Genomic DNA, 15,327 nt, shown 5'->3' with positions numbered 1-15,327 from the left:
TTCCCCTGCCATCACAGGAATTGCAAAACCTGTGTCCACACCTCTCCCCTCACCTCCATCCAAGGCCCCACAGGAGCCTTCCACATCCATCAAAGTTTTACCTGCACATCCACAAATGTCATTTATCATATTCATTGCTCTAGATGTGGTCTCCTTTACACTGGGGAGACTGGACGCCTTCTCACAGAGCGCTTTTGGGATATCTCTGGGACACCCGCACCAATCAACCCCACCACCCTGTGACTGAGCATTTTAATCCCCCTCCCACTCTGCCATGGACATGCAGGTCCTGGGCCTCCTCCACTGTCACTCCCTGACCACCCAACGCCTGGATGAAGAACGTATCATCTTCCGCTTCAGAATTCTTCAACCCCAAGGCATCAATATGGACTTCACCAGTTTCCTCATTTCCCCTCCCCCCATCTCATCCCAGTTCCAACCTGCAAGCTCAGCATTGTCCTCATGACCTGTCCTACCTGCCAATCTCCCTTCCCACCTATCCACTCCACCTTCCTATCAGACCTATCACCTTCACCCCTACCTCCATCTACCTATTGCATTCTTAGCTACCTTCTCCCCAGCTCCATCCCCTTCCCATTTATCTCTTCACCCTAGAGGCTCCCTGCTTCATTCCTGATGAAGGGCTTTCGCCCAAAACGTTGATTTTCCTGGTCCTCGGATGCTGCCTGACCAGCTGTGCTCTAATCTTGACTCTGAATTCCAGCATTTTCACCGAGCTTTGTGGGTATATCTACACCAATGGACTACAACAATAAAGAAGGCAGCTCACGAAAATCCCCAAGGGCAACTTGGATAGGCAATAAATACTGGGCCAGCCAGCACTACCCAACATCCCATGAGTGAATGAATAATATCCAGGACAATTCAAACCCTTCATTTCATAATATGAAATGGTAACTGTTGAAGGAATTGATTGCTGTTTCAGAACTGTTGCATTATAGTAAGTTATTTCAACGATTTCTCTCGAATTCTCCTAGCAAAAAAGAACAATTTGCCAATAGATGTTCCCGATCGAAAGATGTTTCCACTCTACTGGTCCCCAGACAGACATGGAAATGAATATCCCCCGATAAGAGGAACACCAGATTGTGGACCTGGGCGCTATGACACCTATCTTGTATGGAAGAATTTTTAATTTTAACCTTACCATTCATCATACATTGAGAGCATAAATGTAGATTCAGATGAGAACATGTTGTAAATGTTAGTATTCTGTTTTCACAGAAGATGATAAGGAATAGGAGCAGCAGTAGACCAGTGACCCATCGAGCCTGTTTCTCATTCAATGTGATTACAGATGATTGATATTCCTTCATTCCACTTTCCTGCCATCTCCCACCTCAATTCTCTTATTTATTAAAAACCTGTCTATTCTGCCTTGAATATACTTATTCAGCCACCCTACAGTCCTCTATGGCAAAGAATTCCACTGATTCACCACCTTCTTATGTGGGAGACCCTTTATTCTGAGATTATGCCCTCTGGCCCTAAATTGTCCACAAAGGGAAACAACCTTTCTGCTGCTATCCTGTCAAGTCTACTAAATATTTTGTATTTTTCAATAAGGTCTCCTCATTTTCCTAACCTCTCATATTCAACATAAGCAAATCTTTCCATACCCAAGACCAACCTTTTCTGAACTGCATCAAACAACAGTAGATCTTCCCTTAGATAAGGGTATCAGAACTGTCCACCGTGTTCCAGCTGTGGTCTGATCAGCACCTTGTATAGATTTAACTATTTTTTAAATATTCCATTCCTGATGAAATAAAGGCCCTTCTCTATTACCTGCTGAACTTTGATACTAGCTTTTAGTGATGCATGCATTAGGACACCAAAAATCCTGTGCTGTAATATTCTATTTTCTTTCTTCATTTAAACAGTATTCACTCCTCTTTTCTTCCTGCCAAAGTGAATAACTTCATATTTTTCTGCATTATTTCTACCTATAAAATTTCTGCCACTCATCTAATCTCTATTTCTTCATGTAGACTCTGATCATCACTATTTGCCTTCCCACCTATTCTTGTATCATCCACAATCTTTGCAATGGGACATTCATTTTCATTTTTCAAGTAATTAATATATATTGTAAACAATTGTGGCTCCACACTGATCCCTGTGGTACTGCACTAGTTACAGGTTGCCTTCCTGAAAATGCTCCATTTATCTCAACTCTGAATTCTATTAGTTAGCCAATCCTCTATCCATGCTCATATAAAGTTCCCAATACCATGTGCTCTTCTTTTATTAAATAGCCTTAAGGCTACTTAAGGTAGATTATTAAATGCCTTTTGAAAATATAAGAACTATATATTACATCTGCTGGTTCCTCTTTATCAAACCTGCTTGTTTCCTCCTTAAAGAACTGCACTGAGTTTGTCTTGAATCTATGCTGACTCCTTGATTATATTATGAGTTTCTAAATGCTCTGCTATTACATCTTTTATAATAGACTAACATTTCCCCAAATTCAGAGGTAAAGCTGTTTTTCTCGTCTCCCATCTTTTTTGAATAAGGATATTCTCTTGGTAGTTTTTCAGTCCTATGGGACTTTTCCAGAATCTATAGATTCTTGAAAGATTGTGACCAGTGCATCCACTGTCTCCAAAGCTATTCTCTTTAATATCCTAGGATGCAACCCATCACATCCAGGGGATATATCAGCCTTTAGCCCCACATATTTCCCTAGTAGTTCTTCTATAGATGATAGTTATTGTGTTTATTCCCCCCCAAGACACACAAATCCCCTCAACCCTTCATTATTTAGTATGCTTGAAACACTATTAGTCGTGAAGACTGATACAAAGTATTTGTTCAAATCCTTTGCTATTTCCTGGCTCCCCATTATTTCCCGAGCCTTGTTCTGTAAGGGCCCAATGTTCACTGTCTTCTCTTTTCCTATTGATAGTTCTTACATCCGTTTTTGCATTATTTGCTAGTTTACCCTCAGTTTATTTTCTCCCTCCACTTTATGCTCATCTTTTGTAGGCTTTTAAATCTCCAAATCCTCAGAGTTACATCTAATCTTTGTAACATTGTGTGTCTTTGCTTCACTTTGATCCTGTCCTTAACTTCCCTAGCGACCCAGGGTTGGTTTATTCCTTCCTAGAATCCTTCTTCCTGGAATATATATTTGTATGAGTCATGACATTTTTGTTTTTTAAAAATCTGCTATTTTTCATCCATCGATTTTTCTGCTCAACCTCTTTCCCATTCCTCTTCAGCCAACACTTGTCGTTCCCATGTATTTACAGTTGCTTCTCACCCAAGTTTCTCATCTTAAATTTAAAGCTACTGTTCCCAAAAGGACTTTTTTTTCTCTTTCATAGTTCATGTGAAGAGAATCCAAATGGAATAACTCCCATCCTGACACTGGTGGATGAACTGAACCCATTCCCCCTGCACTAATCTTCAAGACACACATTTTACTCCTTGTCTTTATTTACCCCCTGATGAAGGGCTTTTGCCTGAAATGTCGATTTTGCTGCTCCTCGGATACTGCCTAAACTGCTGTGCTTTTCCAGCACCACTCTAATCTAGAATCTGGTTTCCAGCATCTGCAGTCATTGTTTTTACCTCGTTGATTTTAACCCTACTGCGAATCCTCTTGCAAGGATGCCTGCCTTGAAGAAGTTTTCCTCCTCTCTCTACAAGAATCTCAGTGAGTCCCTCTCCCACTGCAACTCCCAGGTCATTTCCTCTGCCCTGAAACTACTCTATTCTACTTTCTCTCCACCCCACCCTCCTCTCATTTATCTCTCCACCCTTCAGCCTCTCTGCCTGTATTCCTGATGAAGGGGGCTTTTGCCTGAAACGTCGATTTTGCTGCTTCTCGGATGCTGCCTGAACTGCTGTGCTTTTCCAGCAGCACGCTAATCTAGAATCTGGTTTCCAGCATCTGCAATCATTGTTTTTACCTACTCTATTTACTCCCTGCCAATTTGTCAGTGGCTGAGGTGGCTATTGTGAGATTATCATCTCAGATGTTCTACTTTTCACTTTAGCTCCTAACTGTTCAAACTCTTTCAGCTCTGGCTCTAAGATCCTTTCCAGTCCTAAGCAGTTGTTTTTAACCCTGGAACCAGGCAGGCAACATAGCCCGCCAATATACCATGGTCACAGTTGCAGACATATTATCCTCTATCACTACTGGGTTTCAGTTTCCTCCTCCCACTTGGATGGCTTCCTGTACCATGATGCCTTGGTTAGGTCGTTCATTGTCCCTGCAGTCTCTGCTCTCACCCATAGGTTGCAAAACCCTTACTATTGTTTTACAATTGCAGGGGCCAAGGCTTCTCAAGAGCTGCCCCTAGGGTCTCCATATCTGCCTCTCCCACAATCGCACCCTCCTATTCTTGTTCATTGACCCAGCTTGAGTTACCCTAATATAAGGCATATGACTGCCTCCTGAAGCAAAGTGTCCAGGTAACCTTTTTCCTTCCTAGTGCAAAACAATGTGTGCAGCTCATAAAAACAAATCCTCAACTCAGATCCAAAGTTGCTCGAGCTTATGGATGTAACTTGCTACAGATCACCAGATCGTTCTGTAGATCATCCCAACTGCCACACATTACAAATGCACCACGTCAACCAACCTATCATTTCTATGTAATCCATGAAATTATTAATTCGAATCACTAGTATCCCTGGTATTTGCATTTTATTGTCAGTTCCCTTTTTAATGTGCTACAATCAATTTTTTGTCTAACAAGCTATTTATGATAAAGACTGAAGAGCTGAGCACAAACTCTCGACATTTATTTCCCTTTAAAGACCAGGATATTCACTAATCATGCTGCATTGCTGGGTAAAAATCAACCAAACCTCTCTCTCCTTTCTCCAGTGAACTTCTTGAAACATTTAACTTTCACACTTTATTTTATGTCACACTTAAGTAGTGAGCCATATTGGGTTGGATACTTATACAGGTATATGTTCCACACATGACATGTCAATCTTACTCAGTAAATGAGCATCCAGTTTCAGCTATTTCAGTTAGGCTGCTCTTGCAATATAGCCCTTGAAAATAAGCTTGCTCAAAAACTTCCAACTGCAGAATTAAACAATTTGATTTCACTTTAAGCAAATTACAAATTGCAATCTAAATTAAGTTTGCATAAATTGAAGATTTGGACACTTCCTTACTCAGCAAATGCACATACTCACTCCAAGTGTAAAAGTGAGAGTGGGTTTAATGTTAACAATCAAACCAGGAAATCTAAGCACCTTTTCAGCAACATGATTCAAATGTTATTACAAAGAACAAAGAACAAAGAAAATTTACAGCCCAGGAACAGGCCCTTCGGCCCTCCAAGCCTGAGCTGATCCAAATCTACTGTCTAAACCTGTCGCCCAATTCCTAAGCATCTGTATCCCTCTGTTCCCCACCTACTCATGTATTCGTTCAGATGCATCTTAAGTGAATCTAACGTGCCTGCCTCTACTACCTCTGGCAACGTATTCCAGACACCTACCACCCTTTGTGTAAAGTACTTGCCACGTGTATCCCCCTTAAACTGTTCACCTCTCACCTTGAAAGCGTGACCTCTTGTTATTGAATCCCTCACCCTGGGAAAAAGCTTGTCTCTATCTACCCTGTCTATACTCTTCATGATTTTGTAGACCTCAATCAGGTCCCCCCTCAATCTCCTTTTTTCTGATTAAAACAAACCTAACCTACTCAACCTCTCTTTATAGCTAGCACCTTCCATACCAGGCAACATCCTCATAAACCTCTGCAACCTCTCCAAAGCGTCCACATCCTTTTGGTAATGTGGCGATCAGAACTGTACACAGTATTCTAAACGTGGCCGAACCAATCTCTTGTACAATGTTAACAAGACCTGCCAGCTCTTATACTCAATACCCAATCTAATGAAGGCAAACATACCATATGCCTACTTGACCACTCTGTCCACCTGTGCAGCAACCTTCAGGGTACAACGGACCTGCACTCCCAGATCTCTCTGCTCATCAACTTTTCCCAAGGCCCTTCTGTTCACTGTATAATTGGTTCTAGAATAAGACTTCCCAAAATGCATGCCCTCACATTTGGCTGGATTGAACTCCATCTGCCACTTCTCTGCCCAACTCTCCAGTCAATCTATATTCTCCTGTATTCTTTGACAGTCCCTTATGCTTTCTGCTGCTCCACCAATCTTCATGTCATCTGCAAACTTACTGAGCATACCAACAGTGCCCTTTTCCAAACAGCAGTGGCCCTAGCACTGATCCCTGTGGAACACCACTGGTCACCTTTCTCCATTTCAAGCAATTCCCTTCAACTACTACTCTCTGTCTCCAGTTGTTCAATCAGTTCTTTATCCACCTAGCTAGAACACCCTGCACACCATGTGACTTCACTTTCTATATTAGTTTACCATGGAAAACCTTATCAAATGCCTTACTAAAGTCCCTGTATATGACATCTATAGCCCTTCCTTCATCCATCAACTTGGCCACTTCCTCAAAGAACTCTATTAAGTTGGTGAGGCATGATCTCACCCACACAAAACCATGTTGCCTATCACTGATAAACCCATTCTTTTCTAAATATAAATAGATCCTATCCCACAGTACCTTCTCCAGTAACTTTCCCACCACTGACGTCAGGCTCACTGGTCTGTAGTTACTCAGAATATACCTACTACCCTTCTTGTACAGGGGGACAACATGAGCAACCTTTCAGTCCTCCAGCACCTCACCTGTGCTTAAGGATGTCACAAAGGTATCTGTCAGCTATTTCCTAGCTATTTCCTCTCTTGCCTCCTTCAGTAACCTTGGATAGATCGCATCTGGTCCTGGGGATTTGTCCTCCTTAATAATGTCTCGCCTACCCAACATATCTTCCCTACTTATGTCAACGTGATCCAGACTAATCAAACTTCTATCTCTAATCTCAACATGCATCATGTCCCTCTCCTCAGTGAACACTGATGCAAAGTAATCATTCAGAGTTTCACCCATTCTCTCAGGTTCGACACACAGCCTTCCTTCCTTATTATTTAGTGGACCAATCCTTTCTGTAATTACCTGCCTACTTCTTATATAAGAATAAGAGGCTTTGGGATTCTCCTCAATTCTGCCCGCTAAAACTAATTCATGACCCCTTTTAGCCTGCTTGATGCCTTGTTTAAAACTGGTTCTACTCTTATAATATTCTCCCAGGGCCTGTCTGTTCTTAGCTGCCTGGACCTAATGCACATTTCCCTTTTCCTCTTGGTTAGTCATACGATTTCTCCTGTCATCCACGGTTCATGAATTTTGCCTTTCCTATCCTTAGCCTTCAATGGGACATACCTATCCTGCTCTTTTTTTAACCTATCTTTGAAAGCCTCCCAGATATTAAATGTGGACTTCCCGTCAAATAGCTGTGTCTAATCCACATTTCCCAGCTCCTGCCTAATTTTGATATAATTGACATTGGCCCAGCTTAGTACTCTTCCCTCAGGACCACTCTCATCTTTGTCTACGAGTATTCAAAAACTTACAGAATTGTGGTCACTGTTTCCAAAGAGATTCTCCACCGCAACTTCTACCACCTGGCCTGGCTCATTCCCCAACACCAGGTCCAATATGGCCCCTTCCCTCGCTAGTCTATTGACGTACTGCTCTAGAAAACTCTCCTGGATGCTTCTTACAAATTCTACCCCATCCAGACCTCTGACGCTAAGTGTACCCCAGTCAATGTTGGAAAAATTAAAATCTCCCATCACCACTACTATATTGCCTCTACATCTTTCCATAATCTTAGCCAGAATAGAAGTTAATGCTATTTGATGATAAAGATAACCCATTCAGTTTATATGGAGCTTTAAGCTGCAGGCAACTGGATTAGTGATGGAAGCAGATTAGAAGGATGATGCGCCATATTTAATTAAACCCTTAATCTAAAGCCAAGAGAGGAGGGGAAGGAGGAGCTCCAGTTCACAACTCTGCTCTTAACCAGTGTGAACTTATGAGATGCGATCTACAATATGTAGCACCTTGAAAGTTTTGAGAAAAAGACTGAATGAAATAATGAGTGCTCATGCACCGGCTTCCTCCAGCTGCTATGTGCAGAAGTATTGGAAATACTTTTGTGAATATTTTCTTCTTTACTATTTCCAGAAAAAGAACCATAAATACATTATTTTATGTTCAGGATTTCATTGGAGTTATCAAACAAAAATAATCCTTGCAATTTATCTTCAACTCCTTCGTGAACTGGCCAGAACATATTGTGAGTCTAGAGTCTCAGATAGACTAAATTGAATCAAGTTAGATTTCTTTCATTAAAGGACATTTGTGAACCAATTGAGTTATTTTCCAAAAGCCTGTTAGATTTATGGACACTCTTTCCAGTTTATTTAAAAATTCTGATTTATTTAAATAATTAAAGTTAAATTCCTGCAATTTATTCGATTTGAATTACCATTTTGGGACTATTAGTTTTTCTGGTGTGTTACTCCAATGGTATAAGCTCCATGCTATCATATCACAAATCTCAATTGGTCTCAGATTTATGTTTTATTTTGCAGACAAATAGTTTGATTGACAACTTAGAAAGGAAACCGGAGAGTAAAATGGGGTACACTCTAGGGGCAAGAACGTCAGTTCGATTTCTGCCAAAGGTAGGCTATGAATTTGCAATAAGAATTAATTTTAAAAATTCATATATGTATTTTGATAGTTTAATTTGAATAATCTGACAGCAAAATTTTATAAAGGTGGAAGACTGGCTGCCTAAGAGGGTGAGAATATTCAATCCTGAAATTCAACTAAGGAAACCTGGAAACTGCTGCTGCTTATGATAAAAGAGTATTGTTTTAAAAGATTGTCATGTTTTATGTGGTTAGCCATGATCTGTGTCTATAATCAGACACTCCAGATGACTCAGTGTCTGTTTCAGAATGGATGGAAGGCAAAGACTTCAGACCAGTGCTCAATGTAATCAATGTACAACACCATTATTTTGTATCTTTTCTCAGCTTTAACTTCTTCTGGTCTCTTTCTGGACTGAGGAGGAATGCAGGTGTCATAGTGCCATTCCATTCTGCTGTCAAAGCTGATGCTGGGAAGTAAAGGCATGTGTGTTTAATGTGGCTTTGCCACTGATTGTTTCCTTTGTCTCAACTCAGACCTTTAAGAGATTAGAATGTTGCTGCAGTTGAATTGCAAGACCTACGTTCTGGTCATTTAGTAGCATGTGTACACCCACTTCAATGTCATGATTCTCTTACATCTCTAGGGTTACTTCTTTGCTGGAGGTAGTCTTTGCCTAGTCATTTAATTGAACTGACTGGGTCCAGGAAAAGGTGATAGAGATGGTGCCAATCACTGAGTCTCTTGCCTTAATGGGACCTGTGCTCGGAAAACTGCTGCCCCCTTTCTCAAGTGATGACCTGTCAGAGGAAGGCGGTCGTCATTCATGAGAGATGGATTGTTACGAGCTGCTCCTTCAAATACAGGCTGTTTCTCATCAGCGATTGCTTAAATGAGTCTGTGAATGGCCAAATTGCATGCAATTGTCTGACAAAGCCATGTTTGTAAAGTGTATCGTACTGATTCCTGAGTTTTCAATATGATTTTTAAATAGAGGCATGGAGTGCAAAAGCAAATAATTAGTAGTGAATCCTCATAAAAGAATTCAACAACACTGTGATTACAGTTTCCAATTCAGGGCATTAGAAGAATGTGAAGGTTTAGTAGAGGGTTCAGAAGAGATTTAGTAGAATAGCTCCAGGGATAAGGGTTCACTGAGAATCTGGTCTTGTTCTTCTTAGAGCCAAGAAGCCTAAGGGGATTTTATGGAGATTATGAAGGGTGTAGCTAGAATAAAAAGCAACTGTTTCTACTGACTAAAGGATTGACAATCAAGTATCTTAGAATTATTGTAATTTAGGTCAAAGGTTATACAAGGAAATGTGCTTAGAAGTTGTAGCACACTCTTTCCCTGATATTGCGATGGATAGAGATTCAAATGAGAGTTGAAAATGTAATTAGTTAGTTGTTGGTGATAGATGAATAGAGAAAGAAAACATGAGGATGGGCAGGGTGATAATGGTAGGACTGATTGGATATATCTTGGAAAGTATTGGCACATGCGCGATGGTGTGAATGTGCTGCAGGACTATAGGTTCAGACTGCATCGTGAATGTGTTTGATAAGAAGCTATTGAGGGTTTAAAAGGTGATGCCAGGAAGTCGGAGGAATGTAAACAAGGTTCCTGGAAACAAACGAAGGCCAAGGTGCACAATTTCTCTCTCCAGGCTCTCTGAATTGACTCCGTATATGTTGCTTATACATTTACATTGATACTTAATTTAAACTGCCAGTTGAAATGTTTGATCACTGCACAGCAAAATTTTTTAAAATGAGAGAAAACACACAATACATTGATCTGACCAATGTGCTTTCTGATGTATTCTTGTAGCTTCCTAACTCTTTGTCTGAAGAATTTATACATGACACATTACCTTTATTTTTGTTGTTATTTCGTCATCGTTTTATCTCAGTTACCATTTCCTCTGTATCACCTTTTTGGTTTCTCTCTTGGCAGTTGTTTCATTCTCATTACCTTCATTTTGTCTTTCCCTATCTTCTTGCTTTTTGCGTCTGTTTTTCATTTGTCTCTACTGCTGTTTTGTGAATTGTATCTTCTTTTTTTAACCTACTCTCAACAGCTGACTATATCACCTGGTCCTGCAGTATATCAGAGAAGATTGGGAAGGGACCGAACTTTCAAGCCTTCCAGTGCACCATTTGGTTCTTCAACTCCAAGAAGCAGAGAGAGTTCATTGAATAAATTGGTGGTTCCTGGGTATGTAACTCTAACTGATCTCGTCATTTACAGAAAGTATGAAGTTTTCAGCTAGAATTGTTTTCTTTGTGGCTTTAGTAAAATTAGGAGTCAACAATAATGAACTAGATCCATGTCCACTATACATCATATTCACAGTAGTGTCATAAAATGATTACAGACACTAGTTTCTAATAATGACTTCCATTACCTGAAAAAGGTTGCCTTTGGAGAGATTGTTTTTGTCTGTACGTCACTGTATCAGTGCCATACTTGAATTCATTTAAGGTTCATATAAACATACAAAATATAAGCAGAAGTAGACCATTGGCATCTTGAACTGCTCCATTATTAAATAAGATCATTGCAGATCTATTTCTTTGTGGCACATGGACATCGTTGGCTAGCTAGAATTTATTGCCCATTTCTAGTTGCCTTGAGAAAGTAGTGATGAGCTGCTTTCTTGAACCACAGCACTCTGTGTGCTGTAGGTAGATCACAGAGATTTTGACCCAGGGACAGTGAAGGAATGGCGATATATTTCCAAGTCAGGATGGTGAGTGGCTTGGCTGGGAACTTGGAGCTAGTGGTATTCCCATATATCTGCTGCCCTTGTCCTCCTTGATGGAGAGTATAGTGGGTTTGGAAGGTGCTTAAGATATTTTTGTTTTTTTGAATTCCATTTTCCCATCTAGCCCTAATAACCCTTGATTTCCCCTGTCTAGCAAGCATTTGTCCACCAAATCCTTTGTTAAATATTTCCTAAAAATTGATGTATTTAGTTGACTTGTAGGTAAAAGTTCATGGATGGATAATAACTAAAATGAGACACTGAGGGCTCAACATTTTGTACGAAAACAAACTGAGCAAGATAATTCATGTAGATTTTTTAAACAAATTTAAACAAATACTCTTATTTTGGATGAATTGCATTGTTTAAAATCCAGCTTTACCACAATGCACTGCATGTGCACTGAACCTACTTTAGATATTGCAGACACAAATAATAAAGTTACATTATTTTTTTAAAATGGTATTGGAGTTATCTGTATATCCAGGACTAATATGTGAATTTTGTGAATTTGTAGCCCTGGTACATATCACCCTAATGAACAAAGGAACCAGCATGTAACATGGCCGATGAAATTTGGTGCTCCAGACTGGAATTTGGTTCCTGCTCCAAAAAAGCGAACATTGAGAATTGAGGTATGACTAAAATAGTGTTAGAAATGTCCTCTGAGCCTAATCAGCTAAACATGGACAAGAATTGCAAGGACTGGAGGGATATATTGCAAGATATGGAGGGATATTATGCAAGGGATATGAACCAAGGGTAGATAGAAAAGATTAGTTTAATTTGGAGCCATGTTTGGCAAAAGGTTCCTGCACTGTATTAGCTTTTTATGTTCTATGAATTAAGGCAACATTTTGCAGGTACAGTCATAGATTCATACAACATAGGAACAGACCCTTTGGTCCAACTCACCTGCGTCTAGTAGACATCCCAATCTGACCTTGTCCCATTTGCCAGCATTTGGCCCTATATCCCTCTAAATATTTCCCATTGTACCAGCCTCCACCACTTCCATAAGCATTCCATAAATGCATCACCCCCTGTGTGAAAAAGTTACCCCTCAGATCCTTTGACTGGAAATCTGAAACAAATGCAGAGAATGCTGAAGACACTCCGCCAGTCTGGCAGCACCATGTGGAGAAAGAAACAGGGTTAATGTTTCTGGTATGCCTGGCATAGATAGATGTATAAAACTATGAGAGGCATTGATAGGTAGGTAGGAAGGATAAAGTCATAGAGCTGTACAGCACGGAAACAAACTCTTCGTCCAACTCGTCCATGCTGACCAGATATCCCAACCTAACCTTGTCCCATTTGCCAGCACTTGACCTATATACCTCTAATCCCTTCCTATTCATATACCCATCCAGATGCCTTTTTAATGTTGTAATTGTACCAACCTCCACCACTTCCTCTGGCAGCTCATTCCATATACATATCATCCTCTGCGTGAAAAGGTTGCCCCTTAGGTCTCTTTTTTCTTTCCCCTGTCACTCTAAACCTATACCCTCTAGTTCTGGACTCCCCCACCCCAGGGAAAAGACTTTGTCTATTTACCCTATCCATGCCCCTCATGACTTTATAAACCTCTATAAGGTCACGCCTCAGCCTCCCATGCTCTAGGGAAAACAGCCCCAGCCTATTCAGCCTTTCCCTTTAGCTCAAATCCTACAACCCTGGCAACATCCTTGTAAATCTTTTCTGAACCTTTCAAGTTTCACAACATCTTTCCAATAGGAAGGAGACCAGAATTGCACACAATGTTCCAAAAGTGGCCTAACCAATGTCCTGTACAGCCGCAACATGATCTCCCAACTCCTGTACTCAATACTGTGACCAATAAAGGAAAGCATACCAAACGCCTTCTTCACTATCCTATCTATCTGTGACTCTACTACTCATGGAGCTATGAACCTGCCCTCTAAGGGGATCTTTTCTCCTTTGTGGAGGAATCAATGACCAAGGACCATAGATTTATGGTAAGGGGCAGGAAATTTACAGGACATAGAACATAGAACAGTACAGCACAGAACAGGCCCTTCAGTCGACAATGTTGTGCCGACCATTGATCCTCATGTAAGGTAAACCTAATGTACGAACCCTCAAATTTCTGTGACCATATGCATGTCCAACAGTCTCTTAAATATCCCCAATGACCTTGCTTCCATGCGAGGATTTTTTTTTTCACTCAGAAGGTAGTGGGAACCTGAAATACATTTTCCGTAAGATTGGTAAAGGCAGAAATCCTCATATCATTTAAGAACTAATTAGATGTGCACTTGTAATGCCAAGGCATATACGGTAAATGATGGAAGATGGGATTAGAATTGTTGGATGGTTGTTTCTTGACTGTCATTTACTCAATGGGCTGAAGGGCCTTTCTCTGTGCTGCAGATCTCTATGACTCTTCTTCAGAACTTCCATCTAAATAAGAATTATACCAGACTAAAAACATCAGCTGTTTCTCGTTTCCAGTGTTTTGTATTTATCCTGCCAAGAACTAAGTGGTTTAAAATATTACAGAAGAGATTTCTAATCATTCTGATATTAAACACTTGTAATATTTGACCTAAGAGTTAAATCATGTGGCTCTTGAGATAACATGCAAGCCTTTCTGATTTCATGAATGATGCCTTACCAAAATACAACTGAGGTCATGCAAACCTAGGAACTCAAGTTTGATTATACTGACTTTGTATTAGGCTGGTTAACTCTGCTGAAATGGCACTGCGGCGGGCTTCAGCATGCCTGGTCAAGAGAAGGGAAATCCAGCTGGGGTTTCCTTTCTTGATCACTGTTCAGCTGTAAGTTTGAAATTTATGTGCAAGGTTGCCAGTTGAGGATTAAACTCAGCCGTTACATGCCATAATCTGGTAACTTGATAATGCTGACTATCCATAAATTTTCACAAGAATGGCCATTTGAGTGAGGTACCAGCATACATCTAATACCTATAGAAAATATCAGCATGATTCAGAACCTTCAGAAGCAGTAAAAGAAAATAATACATTTGATTTTAAAAAATCAATTTAAAAAATTGTTTTATTTTTAGCTTGCCAGTGACAAAGAATTCCGGAAACACAGGAACAGAGTGGCATATTTCAGCTTGTACTTCTCATAATGAAATATAATTCTAATCTCTGAATGCCAGTCGTCACTATGTCAAAACATGATGTTTCAAGCATACAAATATTGATTTAAAGAGGGGGTAATTCATATAAATGTGTGATTTTTGCTGTTTTTAACATTTTATTCTGTAATTATGTGCCTGTGTCATGAATCTCATTAAACATATTCAACTTTCTGAATAAATTAGTTTCTACATGTCAGTGTTAAAATGTATTTTGTTCGCACTGTTGAAGAATGAAATGTCTCAAAGCACAGTAAGATAGGTTGACATTACAATGAGGAGAAAGTGAGGTCTGCAAATGCTGGAGATCAGAGCTGAAAATGTGTTGCTGGAGAAGTGCAGCAGGTCAGGCAGCATCCAGGGAACAGGAGAATCGACGTTTCGGGCATAAGCCCTTCTTCAGGAATCATTCCTGAAGAAGGGCTTATGCCCGAAATGTCGATTCTCCTGTTCCCTGGATGCTGCCTGACCTGCTGCGCTTCTCCAGCAACACATTTTCAGCTCTGACATTACAATGAATTGGCCACACCTGAAATGTCACTTTGACTGTACAGGTTTTTCTGTACAGTCAGGTCGTGAGTTGTAACCCTAATGCAGGATGTCAGCATAATTCAAAGATGACATTCCAGATAGAGGGGGTGCTTCATTACCAGTCTTTTGAAAGTGATGTCAGATCAATTAAGATAAATGTGTAAGATATCATACCTCTTAAAAAGAACCCAAAGTATTGCAGATGCTGGAAATATGAAACAAGAACAGAAATTACTGGAAAATTGTCGCAGATCTGGCAGCATCTGAAAAGAAAGTACAGCTACAATT

General features: G+C 40.2%; 1 protein-coding gene across 1 annotated transcript in view; it reads left to right on the top strand.

The window, feature by feature from the left end:
• LOC122563137 (ciliary microtubule-associated protein 3) overlaps nucleotides 1-14,808 on the top strand; it is a 29,311-nt gene extending 14,503 nt beyond the window's left edge. Inside the window, exons 2-6 of the mRNA XM_043716596.2 lie at nucleotides 999-1,138; nucleotides 8,544-8,636; nucleotides 10,689-10,825; nucleotides 11,893-12,010; nucleotides 14,431-14,808. Coding sequence (XP_043572531.1) covers nucleotides 999-1,138; nucleotides 8,544-8,636; nucleotides 10,689-10,825; nucleotides 11,893-12,010; nucleotides 14,431-14,499 — 557 coding nt within the window. The 3' untranslated portion in view covers nucleotides 14,500-14,808. The remainder of the gene's footprint in view (nucleotides 1-998; nucleotides 1,139-8,543; nucleotides 8,637-10,688; nucleotides 10,826-11,892; nucleotides 12,011-14,430) is intronic.
• The last annotated feature ends 519 nt before the right edge of the window (nucleotides 14,809-15,327 follow it).

Source organism: Chiloscyllium plagiosum, unplaced genomic scaffold, assembly GCF_037043375.1.
Source record: "Chiloscyllium plagiosum isolate Xiang-an unplaced genomic scaffold, Cpla_swu_hap1 HiC_scaffold_26, whole genome shotgun sequence".
NCBI lineage: Eukaryota > Metazoa > Chordata > Chondrichthyes > Orectolobiformes > Hemiscylliidae > Chiloscyllium > Chiloscyllium plagiosum.
Note: the sequence above shows the minus strand (reverse complement) of the source record. Positions and strands in the feature narration are given on the sequence as shown.